Raw genomic sequence first — 18,080 nt, 5'->3', positions numbered from 1 at the left:
TTGCTCAATAACATTTAAGCATTAGGGAAGACTGCTAAGAAGCATATATAGAGAGAACAGATGCAGTGCTAAGCACCTGCACAAAATGGCTTAAATGCAATTACATTATGTGCACGTTTTTCATTGAGCTACTTGAAGCAGCACTCCTGGTGAAACCTTTTTTCATTTTAAAAATAGACTTGAAACAGGGGGTCTCTAGCTAATGTCGGGTCCACAAAATTTAAACACCTAAACCTCAATTTTAGAACCTAAAATAGTATCTGACAGTCTATTATGTTTTATTTGGCTGCTACAGATTATTACATTCAAATAAAAAAATAAAATGGCAGTGTAAAGTGATGCATCATTTTAATTTAGTTCAAACATGAAATACAGTGCAAGCCAAATGTTTTTTGTTTTTTTATTCGGTCATCCATAAATACATTAGCTGTTAATCTCTGAACATTCATTCAAAAGCACAATGCACACTGCAATCTCAGTTTACAACATATGCAGTTCAGTTTAACCAAGATATGTACATACATATAAAAAAAGACAGCATTTTTATTTACATAACACTGATTAAACATGATGAAGACAGATTCAATGTACCGTCACTGGTTACAACGCTTGGGCTTCCTGAATGTAAAGTTAAAGCATGGTATTGTCAACAGCCAACAAAACGCATATTTATTAAACCATTGCAAAACATAACAATGATGTCTTTACAAACATATGCTGACATTTTGTTTTTATTATTAGTAGTAGTAAAAATTGGAACATTATAATCCGAAATAAGTAAAGTTTCAGGAAAACATTTAATAATTCTTAATAGTTGAAACATTTTTTTTTTAAATCACTTTAAGGATGCGATTAAATGAAAGTGGAGGTGCAATAATCAATTACATTCAGTGCCTTCCATCCAAAGCATTTTAGTTGAAGTTTAATCCAAGCATGCATTTTTCTGGGGTAACGGGGAAAAGCGTAGCAGCAGATGTCTGGTGTGGTGGTTAACATGCCAGCCCCCCCATAAAAGAGCGTATAATGAAGATAGGGCGTTTCTGTTTTTATTTGTATATGCAGATGGGTGTTTTCACTTTGTGATCATAGTGAAATAATAAAACTTTGCCGGTGTACTGGTCATTAATGTACTGTATGCCTTCTTTGCACATCATTTTTCTTCCTTTTCATTCATAAAAATGTGGTTCAGACTGAAGGAAAATTTAATGATGAAGAAAAAGAGTAGCGTCTAAATGAGAAAAGTGCAGTTAATTGGTTATCCAAATAGTATTTTTTTCCCATGGTTCCAAATCATCTTTGCACTTAAGTGTATAAAGTATTTCATCACAACATAGTGTACCACTAATCAAATTAGTTCTGTAATAAAAAAAGAAAAATCCCAATTTCTATTGCGATTATACACATTGAACCATTAGATTTGTTCTTTGATAAAATGTAAACATGCAGATACTGTATAATTGGGATATTAAACAGCCATAACCTAGATCAGTGTTTCCCAATGGGGTTACATGGCACCTTTGGATTCCGGGAGAGGAACCAAAGGGTGCCGGGGGATTTCCCTGATCTCCCAGAGCAGGGCAGTTTTCTTTATCCTAATTGGCTACATTACCCAGCAGCAGCCAATCAATCAGGAGGTGTCAGCAACCTGCTGGGTGTGGACAAGCAGAGGAGGAAGCAGCAAGGACAGCAGAGGTCAGACTGTTTTTCTGTGACCATCCTATTGTGTGTGTTTTCTAGGACTTTCTACCCACTGTGATTCTTGTGACTCCCTGCCCCCTCTGACTCATGTGACTTGTGACTCCCTAGCTCCCTCTCCTTGCCCCTCTGACTCCCTGCCCCCTTTGACTGCCTGTCTCTTTCTCCCGTGACAGTCTCTCTGTCCTGTGTTTTCTGTTGTAGGAGTGCCTCAGCAACTGAGCACTGTTAGGGGTGCCCAGAGAGAAAAACATGTTGAAAAACACTGGCCTATAGACACCAGTAGCCTAATACTGTACTTCATACTCTTCTTCCTGAGATTGGATCATAAAACTAAAATATAGATGCTGAATTAATATATTGCTAAAGTATACAATTAATTGATGGGTTCAATGTTAATGAACTACATTTTGTACAACTGCTATTGACATGATCATGTTTCAGATGACTAATGACATGTTTGTTAGCAACGCAAATGTTACAATGCATAAAGAAATCAGATATGTACCCAGTTTGTTATACATAATGCAGCACATTGCTTTCAAAGTAGTTGACTGGATTTTCATGTCAGAGTAGCGTTTCACATTGCAGTGCGTCTCTTATTAATTTTCTCTAGATCGTCAAAAAGGTTTCTGATGTAATACAGGTAACATGTACAGTATATAATAGTCTAAATAAGTCATCTGTTTCAGTTGACATAATACTGTATATGTAATTTAATATCACCTCTAAAAAATGTTTTGCAGCAGCAGAACTAAACTGCTGGCACAAGTAATTATTAAGATACAACCTTCAAGATCGCAACTAGTCAAATTCAAGATGGGGTGAGGATGTAATAGGGAAAAGGTGCCACAAAAGATACTTATTTCATGACAAGTTGTTGCAAATTTCATTTAATACAGATTTGCTTTCATAGCTTTTCTGGCTAATACACTATAAAATTATATTTCACCATTTTGCTTTGATGTATAACTTGCTAAAGAACAATGCTGTTAAGTTTACTATAAAAAAAAAACAGGGACAAACTGACAAGTGTGGGGAATTGTGGCCTCCAGATACCTTATTTCTAAACTCATTGCAAAGAAGATCCCAAAATAAATCTTTGCTGCGAATAGCTAGTTTATCTCAAGGCACACAACAGAACATGATAGTTCAAATGTCCAATATTACTTGAATTTAGTAGCTGCCCTATGCCAATTATATGATCAATAATTAAAATAGCAATAGATGTCCCTGTCATGCTTAAGGGAATATGCTCATTCTTGAGAGCAAGGGCTTCTAGGCTAGTTGCAATCTGGAAGGAGGAAAAATTAAATCTCGTTAATATAATGTATACTTTAAGTGAGATAAATATCATTTTTCAGAGAAATAACTTGTGTTTAAAATAGTCTATTGTTGAGAAAGAAGCATCCTTTCTATGAAGAAAGTTTAGGCGTTATAAGACTCTGGATTATGTTGAGATTTTTACGAAGAGACAAGCTGTAATTGCATCTGCTGTGAATGCAAAAATGGGAGAGAGTGGACTAAAGCAGGTGTGGCTAACTCCAGTCCTCAAGGGCCATCAACAGGTCAGGTTTTCAGGATATCCCTGCTTCAGCACAGGTGGTGCAGTCTTCAACTGAGCCTCTGATTGAGCTTCTCAGTGCTTTTACTTTACTGTATGTAATGAAGTATAAATTGTGACAACCCAAAAGGGCATTAAGAGTTAAGTCAACTTGAACTTCAATCCGGCAAATAGTATACAATCTGAGCCTTGATATGACAACATATATATTTAATTTATGATTCTGGTCAAAGCAGGTTTTTCAGGGTTTGTTTATTCTCTTCTCTAACTTCCTACACCTGATATAGTTGTGATATGACACTCTATGCAAAGTAAATTTAATATGATATTCTGTCAGATCATATTCCATTTTCAATTTGTAGTAACAATGTACACACAACCTCTCTAGTGCTGCAAAGGTTTGGCAATGAAAGCAATAGAGAATTCAGATACGTTAAGTATGAACGGTATTCCATTACTTCTGCACCCTCACGGTTCACATTTTATGAATCGTCTGGAGGAAACAAATTCCAGGACGAATCCATTCCTTAACCCTGAATTAGTGCAAGCCTTGCTAGTATTTATATTTGACTCATATGGCAGCTTAGATTGAAACTAGGCACTAAACGAATCCACTCTTACCTAAGAACATTAAGATACTATCTGCACACTTCACTGGCAACTAACCACCAAAGTATGTGATAATACAAGTAAGCGCACTTGTGAAGTCCGAGAAGTAAGTGTCATTAATGTCAAATTTAATGTAAGTGAATCGTGTTACAAATGTAATTTTTTTTGTCTTCTTAGATTTTGGATCCCTAGGTTTAGACATTTTATTTTTCAGAGTTCCATCTAATCACAGATGTGTTATGTTGAAAATGGAGAATATTAGACACCATTTTACCACCAGGTATATTATATGTACTCTCAAAGTATTGGCATGATTTCAACATATTACTGCTGCAGTACCAATATTGCTGACGTACCATGTACAAATGTACACCTTTAAACCCTGAACCTTTACAACTGCTATGGATCATGAAATTTTGCTTACATCATTAAGTGCAACTCATTTTGCATTGGAGGAAATATCTTTTCATTGGCTTACATCTTGCTGTTTAAGAGCCAATATGTATTATACGATTTCCTACAATAGGCATTTTAAAACAACATAAAAGGGGGCTTTGGACAAAAAAATAAGGCTATCCAAACAACCATCATTTCGACCAGACTATCTTCCAACACAAGTAAGCACAGCTGTGCTTATCTGTATCATTTCAGATTGTGCAGAGAGGCATTTTGCATCAGTTTTTCAGAGGGAGAAAGGGGACAAAAACAATAACCAGGGACAGCAGGCAACCTGCTCCAAATTGATATGGTAGCTGCAGCTACCCATAGTAGATTAAATACACAGAGAAAGAAACCCTGAGAGGTAGCAAAATTTGCTCATACAATAGAGCTGTCTAAAATATATAAACCTTTTGTCTTTCTACCTGCAGTAGTCACATTTATACAAAACAAGAGCAGTAGGTTCTGGAGTTGAACTTATTAAAAAGGATGTGGCTAAAGGCAGCGACACAAAGCAACGCAGGGGACAGCTTCAACAAAGGAGTTCATTTTCAAACAAATAGGATTTATAGTACCAGGGTCTCTTTGTAGCTGGGCTGTTTATGTGTTGTACATACACGTGTGTTTATCTGTACACAGTGGAGTAACTATGCTGTAAGGCGCCACTGGGAACGTCGCTGCGTCAGTGTGTCGTAATGGCAATGCAGCGTCACAATGTTGGAGGAGGGCTGCTCTGTTACAGAGGCCCCACTTCTCCGGAAATCTGTTGCGTTGCTGTGAGGAAGACAGCGTGGCCTCTGTAACTGCTTGGTGAGGTTCATCACGAGTCCGGAGGGAGGGTTCCGACTCGTGCCCTAGCAGTAGTTACACCACTGTGTACACACACACACACACCTATATAACTTGAACCCCTGAACAGAGGGTTTTTTTTGTAGCAGTATTAATCACTGTTTAAGATGTACGTGACAGATATGTAAATATTTCTTTGGAATTGTGATGCAATTCAAAAAGGAGGCACAGCAGTCTCTATGATAAAGCTACTTAAACACAAAGTGGCAAAAATGATGAATAGCTGCTCTGAGACAGTCAGTACTTCATTATTAACCAAGTGGGGTAAAAACTAAAATGTGAAAATCTGTTTCCCTCAATGAGTGATATAATTTGATTAGATACTGTAGCTGATTTAAGCAACACCATAATAAAAATCCCCATGGTTTTGATCCAAACCATTGAGAGAGTGTAATACTCGTGTATACACTTTGGGAAAAGTCAACAGAACATACAAATTTAGGATGTCACAATGCAGTAACAGTTCATATTTCTTACATTGTGACCAATAGCCATAGATGAAATACTGAAATGATGTCTGAACTCACCAAATTGGACAACTTTAATGTGAAAGTGATATTGTTCCAAGGGTATTCCATTACCCTCAGGAACTCTCATGTGACCACGTTTGTGCAGCTAAACAAATGAGTATTTGTATACATTAAGCTTATGGTTTCATACTGTACATTAATACTTTGAACAGTTTCCTGACATGATCCGGAAATGTTGTATTCTTTGATGCAACCACACTCCACTTTGATTCAGTAAAGCTTAAGCAGGCGAATAAGAGAATTGCAGTTGAACTGTAACAGTCCCTTGACTTAGCATTCCACATTAGGATCTGTAATCTTTTTTGCTGTATGGCTTATTGCCCAAAATACTATCAATCTCATGAACAATGGAAGATGACAATTTTGGAAGGACCTGTGTTAAGGGAATAAAAAGAGAAGTTCAGAAATACAGTAGTAGGCCATTCATTCCATATGCCAACATTACACAAAAGTTTAGAATTTCATATTGATACAACAAATTAAAACTTTAGCAGTGCAGAAATCTAAAGAAAATAATGTATGGGCAGATCTGAAGTATCAGAGATACACAAACACTGGTTTCATTTTTTACATCAATAATAAGAACAAAATATTAAACAGAGGAAAAAGTAATATGTACAAGTGTTTTAATAGTAATCTGTAAAAGGGTACAGGATTTTTGCCCCAACGAGTCCATTGTATTGCCCATGTCACATTGGTCCAATTCACTGCTCTAGTCACATATATTAAATACAAATTAAAGCAGGCCAGCTGGCCTGATTTAAAAATGGACATGGGCCCCAAAATATTAACTTCTACAAAATGATTGAGTATCCATTAATTTTTACATTGTAATATAAAGGATCAAGCATAGGACATCACACAATCTACGGTCGCACTTTCACTATTATTTATTTGGTCTACAATGACATTGTTAAAAAATGTTAAAAAAGAAATGAAACAAACCTGTATTGCTCCAATATTTTCCAGAAGTTGGTCTGCATTAGATGCACCTAACAAAACCGAACTGACGCCCTCATTCCTCAAACACCAGGCTACAAACATTAAAACCCAAATATTAGAAATCAGGCTAAAAAAGAATGAAGTGGTTTGGTGCATTAGACTTTCCTGTGTACATCCTATAGGTGATTACATTCAAGCGATGTAGGATCTTATGTTCTTGAATAGTTGTACTTTGTTTGTGTGACTTGAGTAGCACTTGCTGAACAGGTGCACCTTCACATCACTTTGGTTGACACACAAGTGCATGGGTGCGGATGCATTCATGCTTCTGCTGAGAGCTCTCGCTTGGGCCTACATTGTCTTCTACACTATGAAGATTGAAATTTACTGAATTGGTTAGGCGTCCCCAATTAAAGGAAATAGGTTGTACCTCCTACAACACTGGATTTACTCTGACAAGCTTACTTTTTTGTGATGCCAACAATTATGGGAGACTCCTTTACTCAACCATTGACAAAAGCATATACCGTATTTCCTCGATTCTAAGACACACCTTTTTTCCCCATTTTCACGTCTGAAAATGGGATGCGTCTTAGAATCGATGTTTTAAAAAAAAAGAAAGAAAATCTGCAAGGTGACGCTGATGGAGCAGCTGCAGCAGGGATGTATACAGCGCCAAGCAGCAGTTCGGCAAATCCTGGCTCCAATCACGGCCCCCCCCCACCACTTCTGGTGAATTGCAGGAGATTCAGAAGGGAGCATCTGGAGCAGCCGCAACGGGGATGTTTCCAGTACCCAGCAGCTTGGCAATCTTACCCTGCACAGACCACGGTCCACCTACCCCCAAGCCCCACCCCGACCGGAACTGCAGCAGTTGCAGAGGGAGCGGAAGACAATGTAAGTATCGCATGAGCCAATGAATGTAGTGCAGAGCAGAAAGTTGTACTGTAGTATAGTGTAGTGTGGATAAATGTATGCTATTGTCTGCTAGTTAAAAAAAATGTGCACATTTAATGTAGTGGGGGTGAGGGAGGTTTCCCCAAAACATGTTTTATCAAATCAAGGGTGCGTCTTAGAATCGAGGAAATACGGTATGTTGTTTAGAAGTGAACACATTAGTTATATGGGTAATCTGAATGTTTCCTGAAAGTTTTTCACAGGTACACGACTTGTGAGCTTTATTCCTAAACCTATGCATTATAACTTACCAATGGCTAGCTGTGGAAGGGTGCAGCCCAGACGCTCTGCAATAGCTTGGAGCTCTTTTAGTTTCGCTTGTTGCCGTCTTCCTTCTTCACTTAAGATCTTGTCTTTTAACCATTGATAACCCTTTAAAAATAACAGTAATCATTTCAGAAATATGACACGCTTAAAACAAGGTGTACAGCCGGTCCTCGCTTATCCGACGGAATGCGTCCCGCAAACCGCCGTCGGATAACGGGGCGTCGGATTGTGGGTCCATGTTAATCCATAAGCGGTTCCGACATCGGATAATGCGTCCAGCAGACTGCATTATGTGGCGTCGGATAAGGCATTTGACGGAAAGCGGACCGTCGGATACCGAGGACCACCCGTATAGCCATTTTATTCTATTGTGGAGAACTGCCATAGAAACTGGACTGACTCTCCCTCATTAGTAGAAAATACCTTCGGGTTCATAAACAGATAAACATACAACAAGCCACAACTCAGATAGCAAAGCATTCAGTGTCACACAAACTCAAGTATAGGACCCATAAAAATGAGAGGTTATCAGTTCATGTGTATTTTTTTGCACGTAAGTGATTTTTAACCTTACCTGGGTAGATAGCATGCTTGGTGCTATGACTGCTGTTCACAATATAAATTTTTTTTTATACAGAGCAGGCGTCAGGACTGTTTAACTATTACAAATAACCCACCCATTTAAAAATAGTTTAAATGACTTAAAGTACTCTATTTATTTTTAAAGGCATCAATCACCAAGATTTAATCTATTACGCCGATAGTAGTTATTTATTCACTTTGAACGTTTTTACAACTGTGCCAGACTAAAAATCTATTTTTTTTTTATTGAAAAGGGATTTTTTTAAAAGTTAACAGTTCCTAATTACATTTACCAACTGTTTTGTACCTTCAATGATGCTCTAGAATATGGTGGGATTCCACCATCATATTTCCCAGAAATGATTCCGCAGGCTAGTGGCGACCAAGTCATAGCACCCACGCCTAAAAAAGGAAAAAACAAACAAACCCAAAACACATTAATATGATGAAAGTGTGTGCTCCGTATTAAAGAGCTACAATGATGCACATCAGTTCTAATGATCTGTTCTAGGCATTGCAGACCAACATTAGGATACTAGAAATACTGCATGAAGCATGTAAAAGCTCATGGACAAGATTATTAAATGCTTCTAAATTCTGTGTGTGTTGTCCAAGTGTGGTGGGAAACCAGTCATACCCAAGAGTTGCCAATTTCCTTTTTACCTTTAAAATAAATCTGAAACACTCGGCACCCCAAACCCACCTTAGCAAACTTGCTACCCTCTACAATTCAATATGCTGTTTTGTTCTACAATGCAACTACAACACACATCACTGCGAAATGCTCAAAGAACTAGATTGGTCATCACTTGAGACTAGGTGCAAAGTTCATCTTTCCTTCACATACTTTCTGGGTAAGCTACCCGTCTATCTGAACAAGCTCCTCACCCCTAACACATGCAGCACTTATCATCTGAGATCTGGCTCCAAAAGACTGTTCATGGTCCCAAGGTTCAGCAAAGTATCCGGCTACTCCTCCTCTTACCGTGCACCCCAAAACTGGAACAATCTACCGGAGACTCTCACAGCCACCACCAGTCTAAGTTCTTTCAAAACTAAAGCTGTCTCACATTTTAATCTGGTCTGTAACTGTTACATACGCCTATAATATATATTATCTTTAACTGTGCATGCAATGTCTTGTATATAATGTATACCCTGATCACTTTTGTAACTATGTATTTGTAACCCTGTATTATTTGTCATCTTAACTCTTAACTGTATGCCCTGGACATACTTGAAAACGAGAAGTAACTCTCAATGTATTACAGTACTTCCTGGTAAAATATTTTATAAATAAATAAATGTGCTTTTTTAGACTTGTTCTCTAGTGATATGCTCAAGTAATAGACCTATATACAGTATAAGGTATGTGGAACTTTAATTTCTAAATGCTGATTAAATACTACTAAGTATTTGATGGTAATCCTCATACAGTATGTGCCAGCTCACAAACTTTTAGCATCGGAAGAGAATGAAGTAAGCATCCATTTGAGCCTTTGCTGGAAAACCATTGATGATCTAACAATAAAAGTTTAATCTATGCCACAAAGTTTACACATTTATAAATGGAAACGGACCAGTTCCCTTAAGAGTGGAACCTATAAAGGAATGTAGGTAAAGCACAATCAAGTATCTTGTAACAACAAATGTTATCTTCATTTTAGTATATTGTTTACTGATCAAACAGATATTTCAATGTTAGGTGGATCAAATAGAATTTCAGCTCTATATATAATATAGGCAATGATTGAAAATAAAAAATGTTTATCTGTGAATATTCTCAATGCTTTTCATTTTTGTATTATTCATTACAATTACAGTTTGCATGTGCAGCTTTGTATTTTAATAGTTTATTTTTGTTACAAGCTGTGGCATAATAAATATGGTAGTGGTATCTTACCTATCTTATGAAAAAGTTCCGGGAGTTGTACTTCTACTTTCTCCCTTTGAAACATATGATACTCGGCTTGTTCGCAGATGGGAGGAATCAGGTTAAATTGTCGTGCTACCGAATATGCTTCCTAAGCAGAGAGAAGAAAAATTGTTCACTTTTGTTTGTAGAATGTGGTAAGTTAGGAAACCATGCTCTTTAACCACAAATATATCACAAATAAAGCTCTGCAATCATGCAAAGACTACTGTACATGAACAGTTGATTAACAAATATGGTTGTATGTGTTATGGGTTCGATAATATGTTTCTCTAAACATCTCAAGAACAAAGAGATATGCAAAGTACTTGTTCATCTCTAAAATATGAACCGCCCAATGGTGCTTGTTTGACTCTGTCAAGTAAATATGTACATTATAGGGACAAGAGGCAATGAACTAAGGAGTAACGTGCACAAGAAGATCTTTGTATATGTAAAAAACTAACCAAAGTGAATGATGTAAACCATCTGAAGCAGAACCTTGTATCCTTTACTGTACGCTTCTCTTCCACTTCCTATACATCTTGCTTCACTGTACCGCAAAGTAGATAAATGCTCATTCAACTCCAAAAATAATGAAGCTGAAATAGGCCTGGAAGCATTCAGCTCTAACATGCTCTTGTCTACATACATTACCATCAATTCTATGTTTTTTACATTTGCAACTAATCTGTGTTTTTGTTTTTTTTTGCCACGGGCCACATTCTGTCCAAATGATGTTACATTTGCACTAGTCCTTTGCCCAGTAGGATTCTTAAACCAGCTCTTGTAACCGAAACTAAATCAAGGCGCAGTTACAACAACATTACTAGCTTTGTGTAAATGTATCCTTATGACAAGCACTTGAGATACAACTCAAAAAGAAACTACTGTATAGTGTTATTCATAGGACTGGGGAACGTTAAACCATAATCCTGTGAAGTCTGAAAAAGGAAGACATACCATTATTTCCATAGAGCTCCAGCGTGATGTTCCCCAGTACATTGCCATGCCCTGATTAATGACATGGGTCATTGCTCGTACAGTTTCTGTTGAGAGAAATGGAGGGAAGGTGGGACAGTAAAGGCAAAGTTATGCCCAGAAACAATACAAAATACCATGCAGGAAGCTAAATCTACAACACCAACAGGGTAAGTATGCTGCAAGGACATCTTGCAAGCAGTGTAATTCATCTCTTTCCACTTTAAAGCAGTGTTTAAGTGCGCTGGAGGAAAAATACAAAAGTGAACTAAATACTTTTCCTGTGGTTATTACTTTTCCAAATATCAAGTAAGAACCAAAACATGAGCAGGAGTATGTTGAAATGAAGGGGAGTCATACAAGACAACTATCAACAGCTGCATTAAAAACACCTGTACCAATAGCAGTAGAATAATCTACTTCTATCACACTAAACCTGAAAATGATCAGAACACAAATAGCTTGCTATAACTCATTTATAATAGCAATATAGAAGCTTATATGAGGAGGTATGGAGTATATAGTTGACATGGATTTCATCTTCATCCATTGCAACTGAAAGATAAACATCTGACTGTACATGTAAAGCATGACAATAGTGTACTGTAGATACAACTTGCTAGAACATGAATTTCAAAATATAAAGTATGTACTGTATCATCTAGGAAGATCAGATGTAATATCAAGAGCATTCTTAATATAAAATAAATGCATTTTTATCTCCTGACTAAATGAGTAAAATTGAGCGCATACTACAAATAATGAAAATATTGGGAGTATGCGTCATTGTTTAAGGTTGTGAAGACGAGATTAGCCTAAATGGCAGAAGACATTCACAGATTTACGTTTGCAGTATTGATAAAGTAATGATTCCAGGCACAAAATATCATAAATACCAAAAAAGACTATGGACCAATATTTAAAACTACTAAAAGATATTTGAGTGTGTTTTAGATTATTACACATTTCACTATGAATAAAAATGAAAAATAAAGGTCAATGGATAGTTATATAAAAATAGCTAGCCGTTCACAGTCCGTTACTTGTCACACCACGTGTGTGAACTTTACAAATGATCTATTTTGACTGGGAACTATTCTATACAATAATGTTTGCATACACTAGATATATTGGTGATGTTGTATCATGTGATTAAAGTTGTGTATAATGCATATTTATGAACTGGGTGGATCAGCTCAGTGAGTAAATTATACTACAGTAGGTCAAGAAACAGACTTGATGAACACAATTCGAGAATCCGCGCTCGTGTGGTCTTGTATCTGCAAGCCAATCCCTTTGCTGCTAGGTGCAAGGAGTCACTCCCCACAATCACCTAAAATGAGTTAACCCCTAAGGGTATAACTCTAGACAAACGAAAAGAAATGCACGTAGCGCACCAGGGATTAGCGATGTAAACATTTAATAAGATCTAAATGGATCTAACAAGTAAAATATCAGCTAAAATACGCAATAGGTATACAGTAACAAAAAATCAAACAAACACAAATGAATTCACCCAATGTGAAAGAAATTAACCCTGAGTGCAAACCAATGCAAATCAATGAGTGAAATTACTGGAGAAAATACAGTATTCCTCTAGTGCAATCAAACAGTGAAAATGGTGAAGTAAATACAGGTACAATTTAAGATAAAAATCTCCTACAGGTGAATAATAAATCAACCCACAGTGATCATAAAATATACTACTCCCTTAAAACAAAGTAAAATTAAGGTGCATATACAGTACAATAATACATATATGCATATAATGTGTTAACCCGGTGAAGTGAACACAAAGACAATAATAAACAAACCCCAATTCATGAATAACTAATGCACGAAGACGGGGTTAAAATGATGGTCTCAAAAGGGGAGTACAACACTAACCATGGAATGCCAAGCGGGACGCCGAGGGAGCTGCTGTTGAAACAGTCCGGGCTGCAGCTGCTCCACGGCTGCTCGAATCACCGCTGGGACTTCCTGGTGTTTCATTTGTTTTAAGGGAGTAGTATATTTTATGATCACTGTGGGTTGATTTATTATTCACCTGTAGGAGATTTTCATCTTAAACTGTACCTGTATTTACTTCACCATTTTCACTGTTTGATTGCACTATTTAGAGGAATACTGTATTTGTATTTACTCCAGTAATTTCACTCATTGATTTGCACTCATGATTCATTTCTTTCCCATTGGGTGAATTCATTTGTGTTCGTTTGATTTTTTGTTTTACCTATTGTGTATTTTGCAATTGGTATTTTAGCTGATATTTTACTTGTTAGATCCATTGAGATCTTATTAAATGTTTACATTGCTAATCCCTGGTGCGCTGTGTGCATTTCTTTTTGCAACAAACAGACTAGAGATCGCATTTTAAACACCTGTTGTCTGCAGAAAACATGGTAACTGTGAAATGCTTCTTAAATATGATATAAAAGTGTCTTGAAATTTACTGGATCTTCTTACAATAAATCTTACCTCTCAAAACACTCCAACTGAGTTCACTAATTTAAGTGATCACCAATAAAGAGGTACAGTACATACTTCTGCAGTGCAGCCAGAAATAGAACAGTGAGTACCGGGGATGTGCACCCTCAGTATGGGCTGGATATGTTCCCTGGGTTACCTCCGCCCATTGTGAATTAAAAATAAGTTAATGCAGTTTGGGTTTATGGTAAAAGAGTAAAACAAAAAACTTAGGAACACACAAAAAAAATATTCTACTTGTCCCCCACAAAAAACAAAAACAATCAGTACTAGAGAAAGTGGATCACAGCTGCAAATAAAACTGAAATTCATGGCATTAAAACAAAATGAAACGGGTACATATCCTCTGACTTCCTACCATATGAATATGCACGTGTATTTCTGCTTCTAATAAAATAAAGACAAATAAAGAAGTGGATGACAGAAATTGAAGGGCCTTTTCTTAATTTTTCATTTTAAGCATTGTACTCCATACGGACGCTGTATGGGGTTTATATTTGGTATCAATTAATTGTATTAACTTTGGGGAAACTGTGGAATATACTGTGAGACTGGAGAAACCGGATCACAAACACCATTAATAAAATAAAGGGGGATGTAATAGATTAGTTTTGAGAAGTTTACAGGGTGTAAAGTAGCTTTATAAGTGCAATGTAATCACTATCCAACCCTTGGTCCATTAAATAGGCAAGGGTGAGATTATCCAATTAAGCAATGTTGAATGCCTTATTTTGTACACCGCTAAAAGGATATTACAATGAAACAAGCAAACCCCTAAATCAAATCCCAGAGTCTGTGTACATCATCTACTCCAATTCCCAACTTTTACTGAGAGTATTTCCAATGTTCAGTTCAATGCTATACAGTACACTGTATTTATTCCAAGTTTATCTTTTTAAAGACCATGATCACGGTTTGTAAAAATGTGTTTATTCAAAGAGTGTGAGTTCAATATAAATGAGCATATATGTTGTAAGAATTAGTTATGTACTGTAGTTCATTAACACTACTACGGTGATTCAAAAGGTTGCATGGATGTGTATAAACAATGTGTACAGTGGGTGCTCAACTCCGGTCCTCAAGACCCCACAACAGGTTTTAAGGATATTCCAGTTTCAGCACAGATGGCTCAATCAGTGGTTCAGTCGAAGACTACACCACCTGTGTTGAAGCTGGGATATCCTTAAAACCTGACCTGTTGGGGGGGGGGGGGGTCTTGACGACCCTGGTATAGAGCACAGAAATCACTCTACAGTGCTTGCAAGGCATACTGCAAATGTGCTGCTTTGATGATGAAGTTAATTTCAAGTGTTTCTAAAAGTACAGTATTTCAGAGTAAGGTATTTGTGAATTGAGATCTAAAAGTCAACAATATGTATTTCTTATGTCTCTACATTGAATTAACAAATATTTACTAATCTAAAAATACAATAAGGGCATGTTATTACCATCACATCTTGGGAGATCTCACTCTTAATTAGTAATATTTAGGTTTAACATGCGAGTTTCACATTATGACAAGAAAACGGCAATAGTACTGTAAGTTTGTGCCTGGGTACATCTTTTTCTGCATCCTAAAGTGAATTCATATATTAAAAGTTACATTTTGGATCTTGATGGTGGGTTAATATTTTAGAAACACTTTCGGAAACCAATGCTCCCAACTCTCTAAATCATGCAAAATTCATTTTCCAAATGTACTGTATATATCTCAAGCTATAGACCCATGCCAAAAAGGGAAATCCACATCCACATAGAACATTAGATATGCACATGCACTGTCACAGAGCAACTAGCTAACAAGGTTCTGGGGTTATTGAAAAGGACAAGTCCTCCAGGAAAGCACTGGGCCATTGGAATATCATTGCAATAGGCTGCTGGGTATGAAAAGGGTCAGTCACAAGCACAGGGAACAGTTACTACAATTGGGCAATATGGAAATACTGGCAAATTGTTGGAATGATTTTCAGAGTTTCTGGAGCTTGGAACAATATTAGCAGCCACATTAAACACATTAAATGTAAACCACTACAAACCCCCACTTTTTTTACTTTTGTAATGTATTGTCAGCTGCTTGGTTGACACCAGACAAATGCTGCAGCGTATGGGAAATGTTCGCGGAAACAAGTTATGAACGTGACAAATGGCAGCTTCATTAACTATTGAAACTATATACCGTGTAGAATACAATTATTACTCTGAAGTCAAAAATAATCAATTTTTGTATATATATTATTTGGTTGCAGTGAATATCTTTTGCCCATCTGTAGTATTCTCTTCAAGAAAAAAAAAGATGCAATTTTATATTTCTTGAAGATCAAAAAGCATCATTGAGTCTTCTCACATTACAGAAGTGCTATAACTGGTAATGTGTTTCAAGAAAAGGGTACAAAATCAACCAAACAACACTAATGATGCAGAATTTGTACGGCTTTCAAGTAGACATCAGTCTGTTTAAATACATAACCATGCAAAAAAATAAAAAGAACAAGAGTAATGATATGAGACATGAGTCAGGGCAATGGGGGAATGTAATAATTAAAAGGATTATAAAATAAAATAGTATATTTTACTTGCAAGATGTTCTTATAGGGCATTTTTGTTTATGCATTTTATGGATAAAGTTCTTGGGAAGGGTAACAGTTGTATGGTATAGATAAAAATACATTATCTGTCCCATAAAATGCCTGCTGGACACAGAAGTCAATATCGAGACTGTGGGTACTATGTACCTTCTATGATGAATGTTCTTGACTTGGAAGAACTAAATGGGTCCCCTGGTGATAAAAGAAAGATTTAGAAGACCAGAGTTTACACCTGCAGGAATATTGCATTGTTTGACACAAAGGGCATGGGGCATAGAATGTGAGAACCACTCATTGTTTGAAGTACCACAGGAAAAAAAAAGAAAAGAGAAAAAGAAATCTGTGTGAAGATAAAGTTTTACAGTTGAATAAGCAGACACATTTATGGCATAAAAGTGAAGCATACCTGTTAACTGGCCCTTCATTAAAGATCGTTTTTCATGGGAAGGGCAAACAATTATACTTTGCCTCCCCTAATAATACATCGTGTTTATTAATAAGCTCAATGTGTTCAAGATTTCTATGAAATTAGCACATCAAGGTTTAGAGGTATGTAGTCAGGAAATAGGAAACAATGAATCATTACATTTGCAGAGGACAAAAATAAAGAGATACTATAATCTGCTAAACCTTTATCAGACAAAAAAAATCTTATCACAAAACAGTACCAATTTTGCCATCTTCAGCACTTGCTTTCAATTGGAAGCTAGAGAATAAACAGATGACTTATCTGCCAAACTTAACATTAATGGAATGTCAAATAGTAAAAGATCCTGTTTCACCCCTACTTTGCGCCATGTTGCTGTAAATGTCATTCGTTGTTTACATTATATCCGGTTTACATCAAGAGTTCAATAGAACATTTGCACCTATGCCCAGGTATACCTATACCTCAAAGTACTTTTTAATGAATGTTTCAAACAAAGATAGGCTTTCATTTCTAGCAGAATTAATATTTTTCTATTAAATAAACTTTCCTCAGCAACCAGAAGTTAAAGTATTTTACTTAATGACAAAATAAATCAACAACTTTGATGACGTCCTGTTAGGAAAGAAATGATTATTTTAACAATATTACTTTTATTTTAGCACTGGAAGGATTCGTTGCCCAAGCAAACAGTCTCATTTGAAATCGAAAAGCTCAATACTGCATGTACTTGGAGGATGTGCCAAGTGATTTGAGTCAAAAATGGGTTATGGAAACAAATGAAACTTCATGTTTAGATTTCTCTATACCAGGGGAGGCCAACTCCAGTCCTCAAGGGTCACCAACAGGTAATGTCATGTTTTCTGGATATCCCGCTTCAGCACAGGTGGCTCAATCAGTGTCTCAGTCATAATGATTGAGCCACCTGTGCTGAAGCACAGATATCCTGAAAACCTGACCTGTTGGTGACCCTTGAGGACTGGAGTTGGCCAATCCTGCTCTATACTATATAAAGTGATGGTGCAGAATCCTATTAAGTATACTGTACTCTGCTTTTTGAGTACCAACCCCCCAAAATGGTATCAATAATTACAACTGCTTCCTCTCTGTTGTCCTCTGACCCCTCTAGAGGTGAAACGTTCATCGCTTATTTAAGGTTGTGTACTGTGGGATCGAGCGGAATCAATGATGGCGATGTATTCAAATGTGACTGATGGAGTAAATACATTTAAAAATGTTCCCTTGAATTCATATA

At 36.7% G+C, this 18,080-nt stretch overlaps 1 protein-coding gene across 11 annotated transcripts in view; it reads right to left on the bottom strand.

Moving 5' to 3' along the window:
- Window positions 1-331: 331 nt before the first annotated feature.
- KCNAB2 (potassium voltage-gated channel subfamily A regulatory beta subunit 2) overlaps window positions 332-18,080 on the bottom strand; it is a 189,057-nt gene continuing 171,308 nt past the window's right edge. For 7 of the 11 annotated variants that reach the window (XM_075604953.1, XM_075604957.1, XM_075604954.1 and 4 more), the window contains 7 exons: window positions 16,546-16,590; window positions 11,309-11,394; window positions 10,337-10,457; window positions 8,741-8,835; window positions 7,836-7,956; window positions 6,631-6,719; window positions 332-6,058 (listed from right to left, as the gene is read on the bottom strand). In XM_075604953.1, coding sequence (XP_075461068.1) covers window positions 5,969-6,058; window positions 6,631-6,719; window positions 7,836-7,956; window positions 8,741-8,835; window positions 10,337-10,457; window positions 11,309-11,394; window positions 16,546-16,590 — 647 coding nt within the window. In that variant the 3' untranslated portion in view covers window positions 332-5,968. The remainder of the gene's footprint in view (window positions 6,059-6,630; window positions 6,720-7,835; window positions 7,957-8,740; window positions 8,836-10,336; window positions 10,458-11,308; window positions 11,395-16,545; window positions 16,591-18,080) is intronic. The other 4 variants (XM_075604958.1, XM_075604959.1, XM_075604951.1 and 1 more) reach the window with 1 other exon arrangement.

The sequence above is a fragment of the Ascaphus truei genome, chromosome 6 (genome assembly GCF_040206685.1).
Source record: "Ascaphus truei isolate aAscTru1 chromosome 6, aAscTru1.hap1, whole genome shotgun sequence".
Classification (NCBI taxonomy): domain Eukaryota; kingdom Metazoa; phylum Chordata; class Amphibia; order Anura; family Ascaphidae; genus Ascaphus; species Ascaphus truei.
This window is presented reverse-complemented; position numbering and strand designations above follow the sequence as displayed.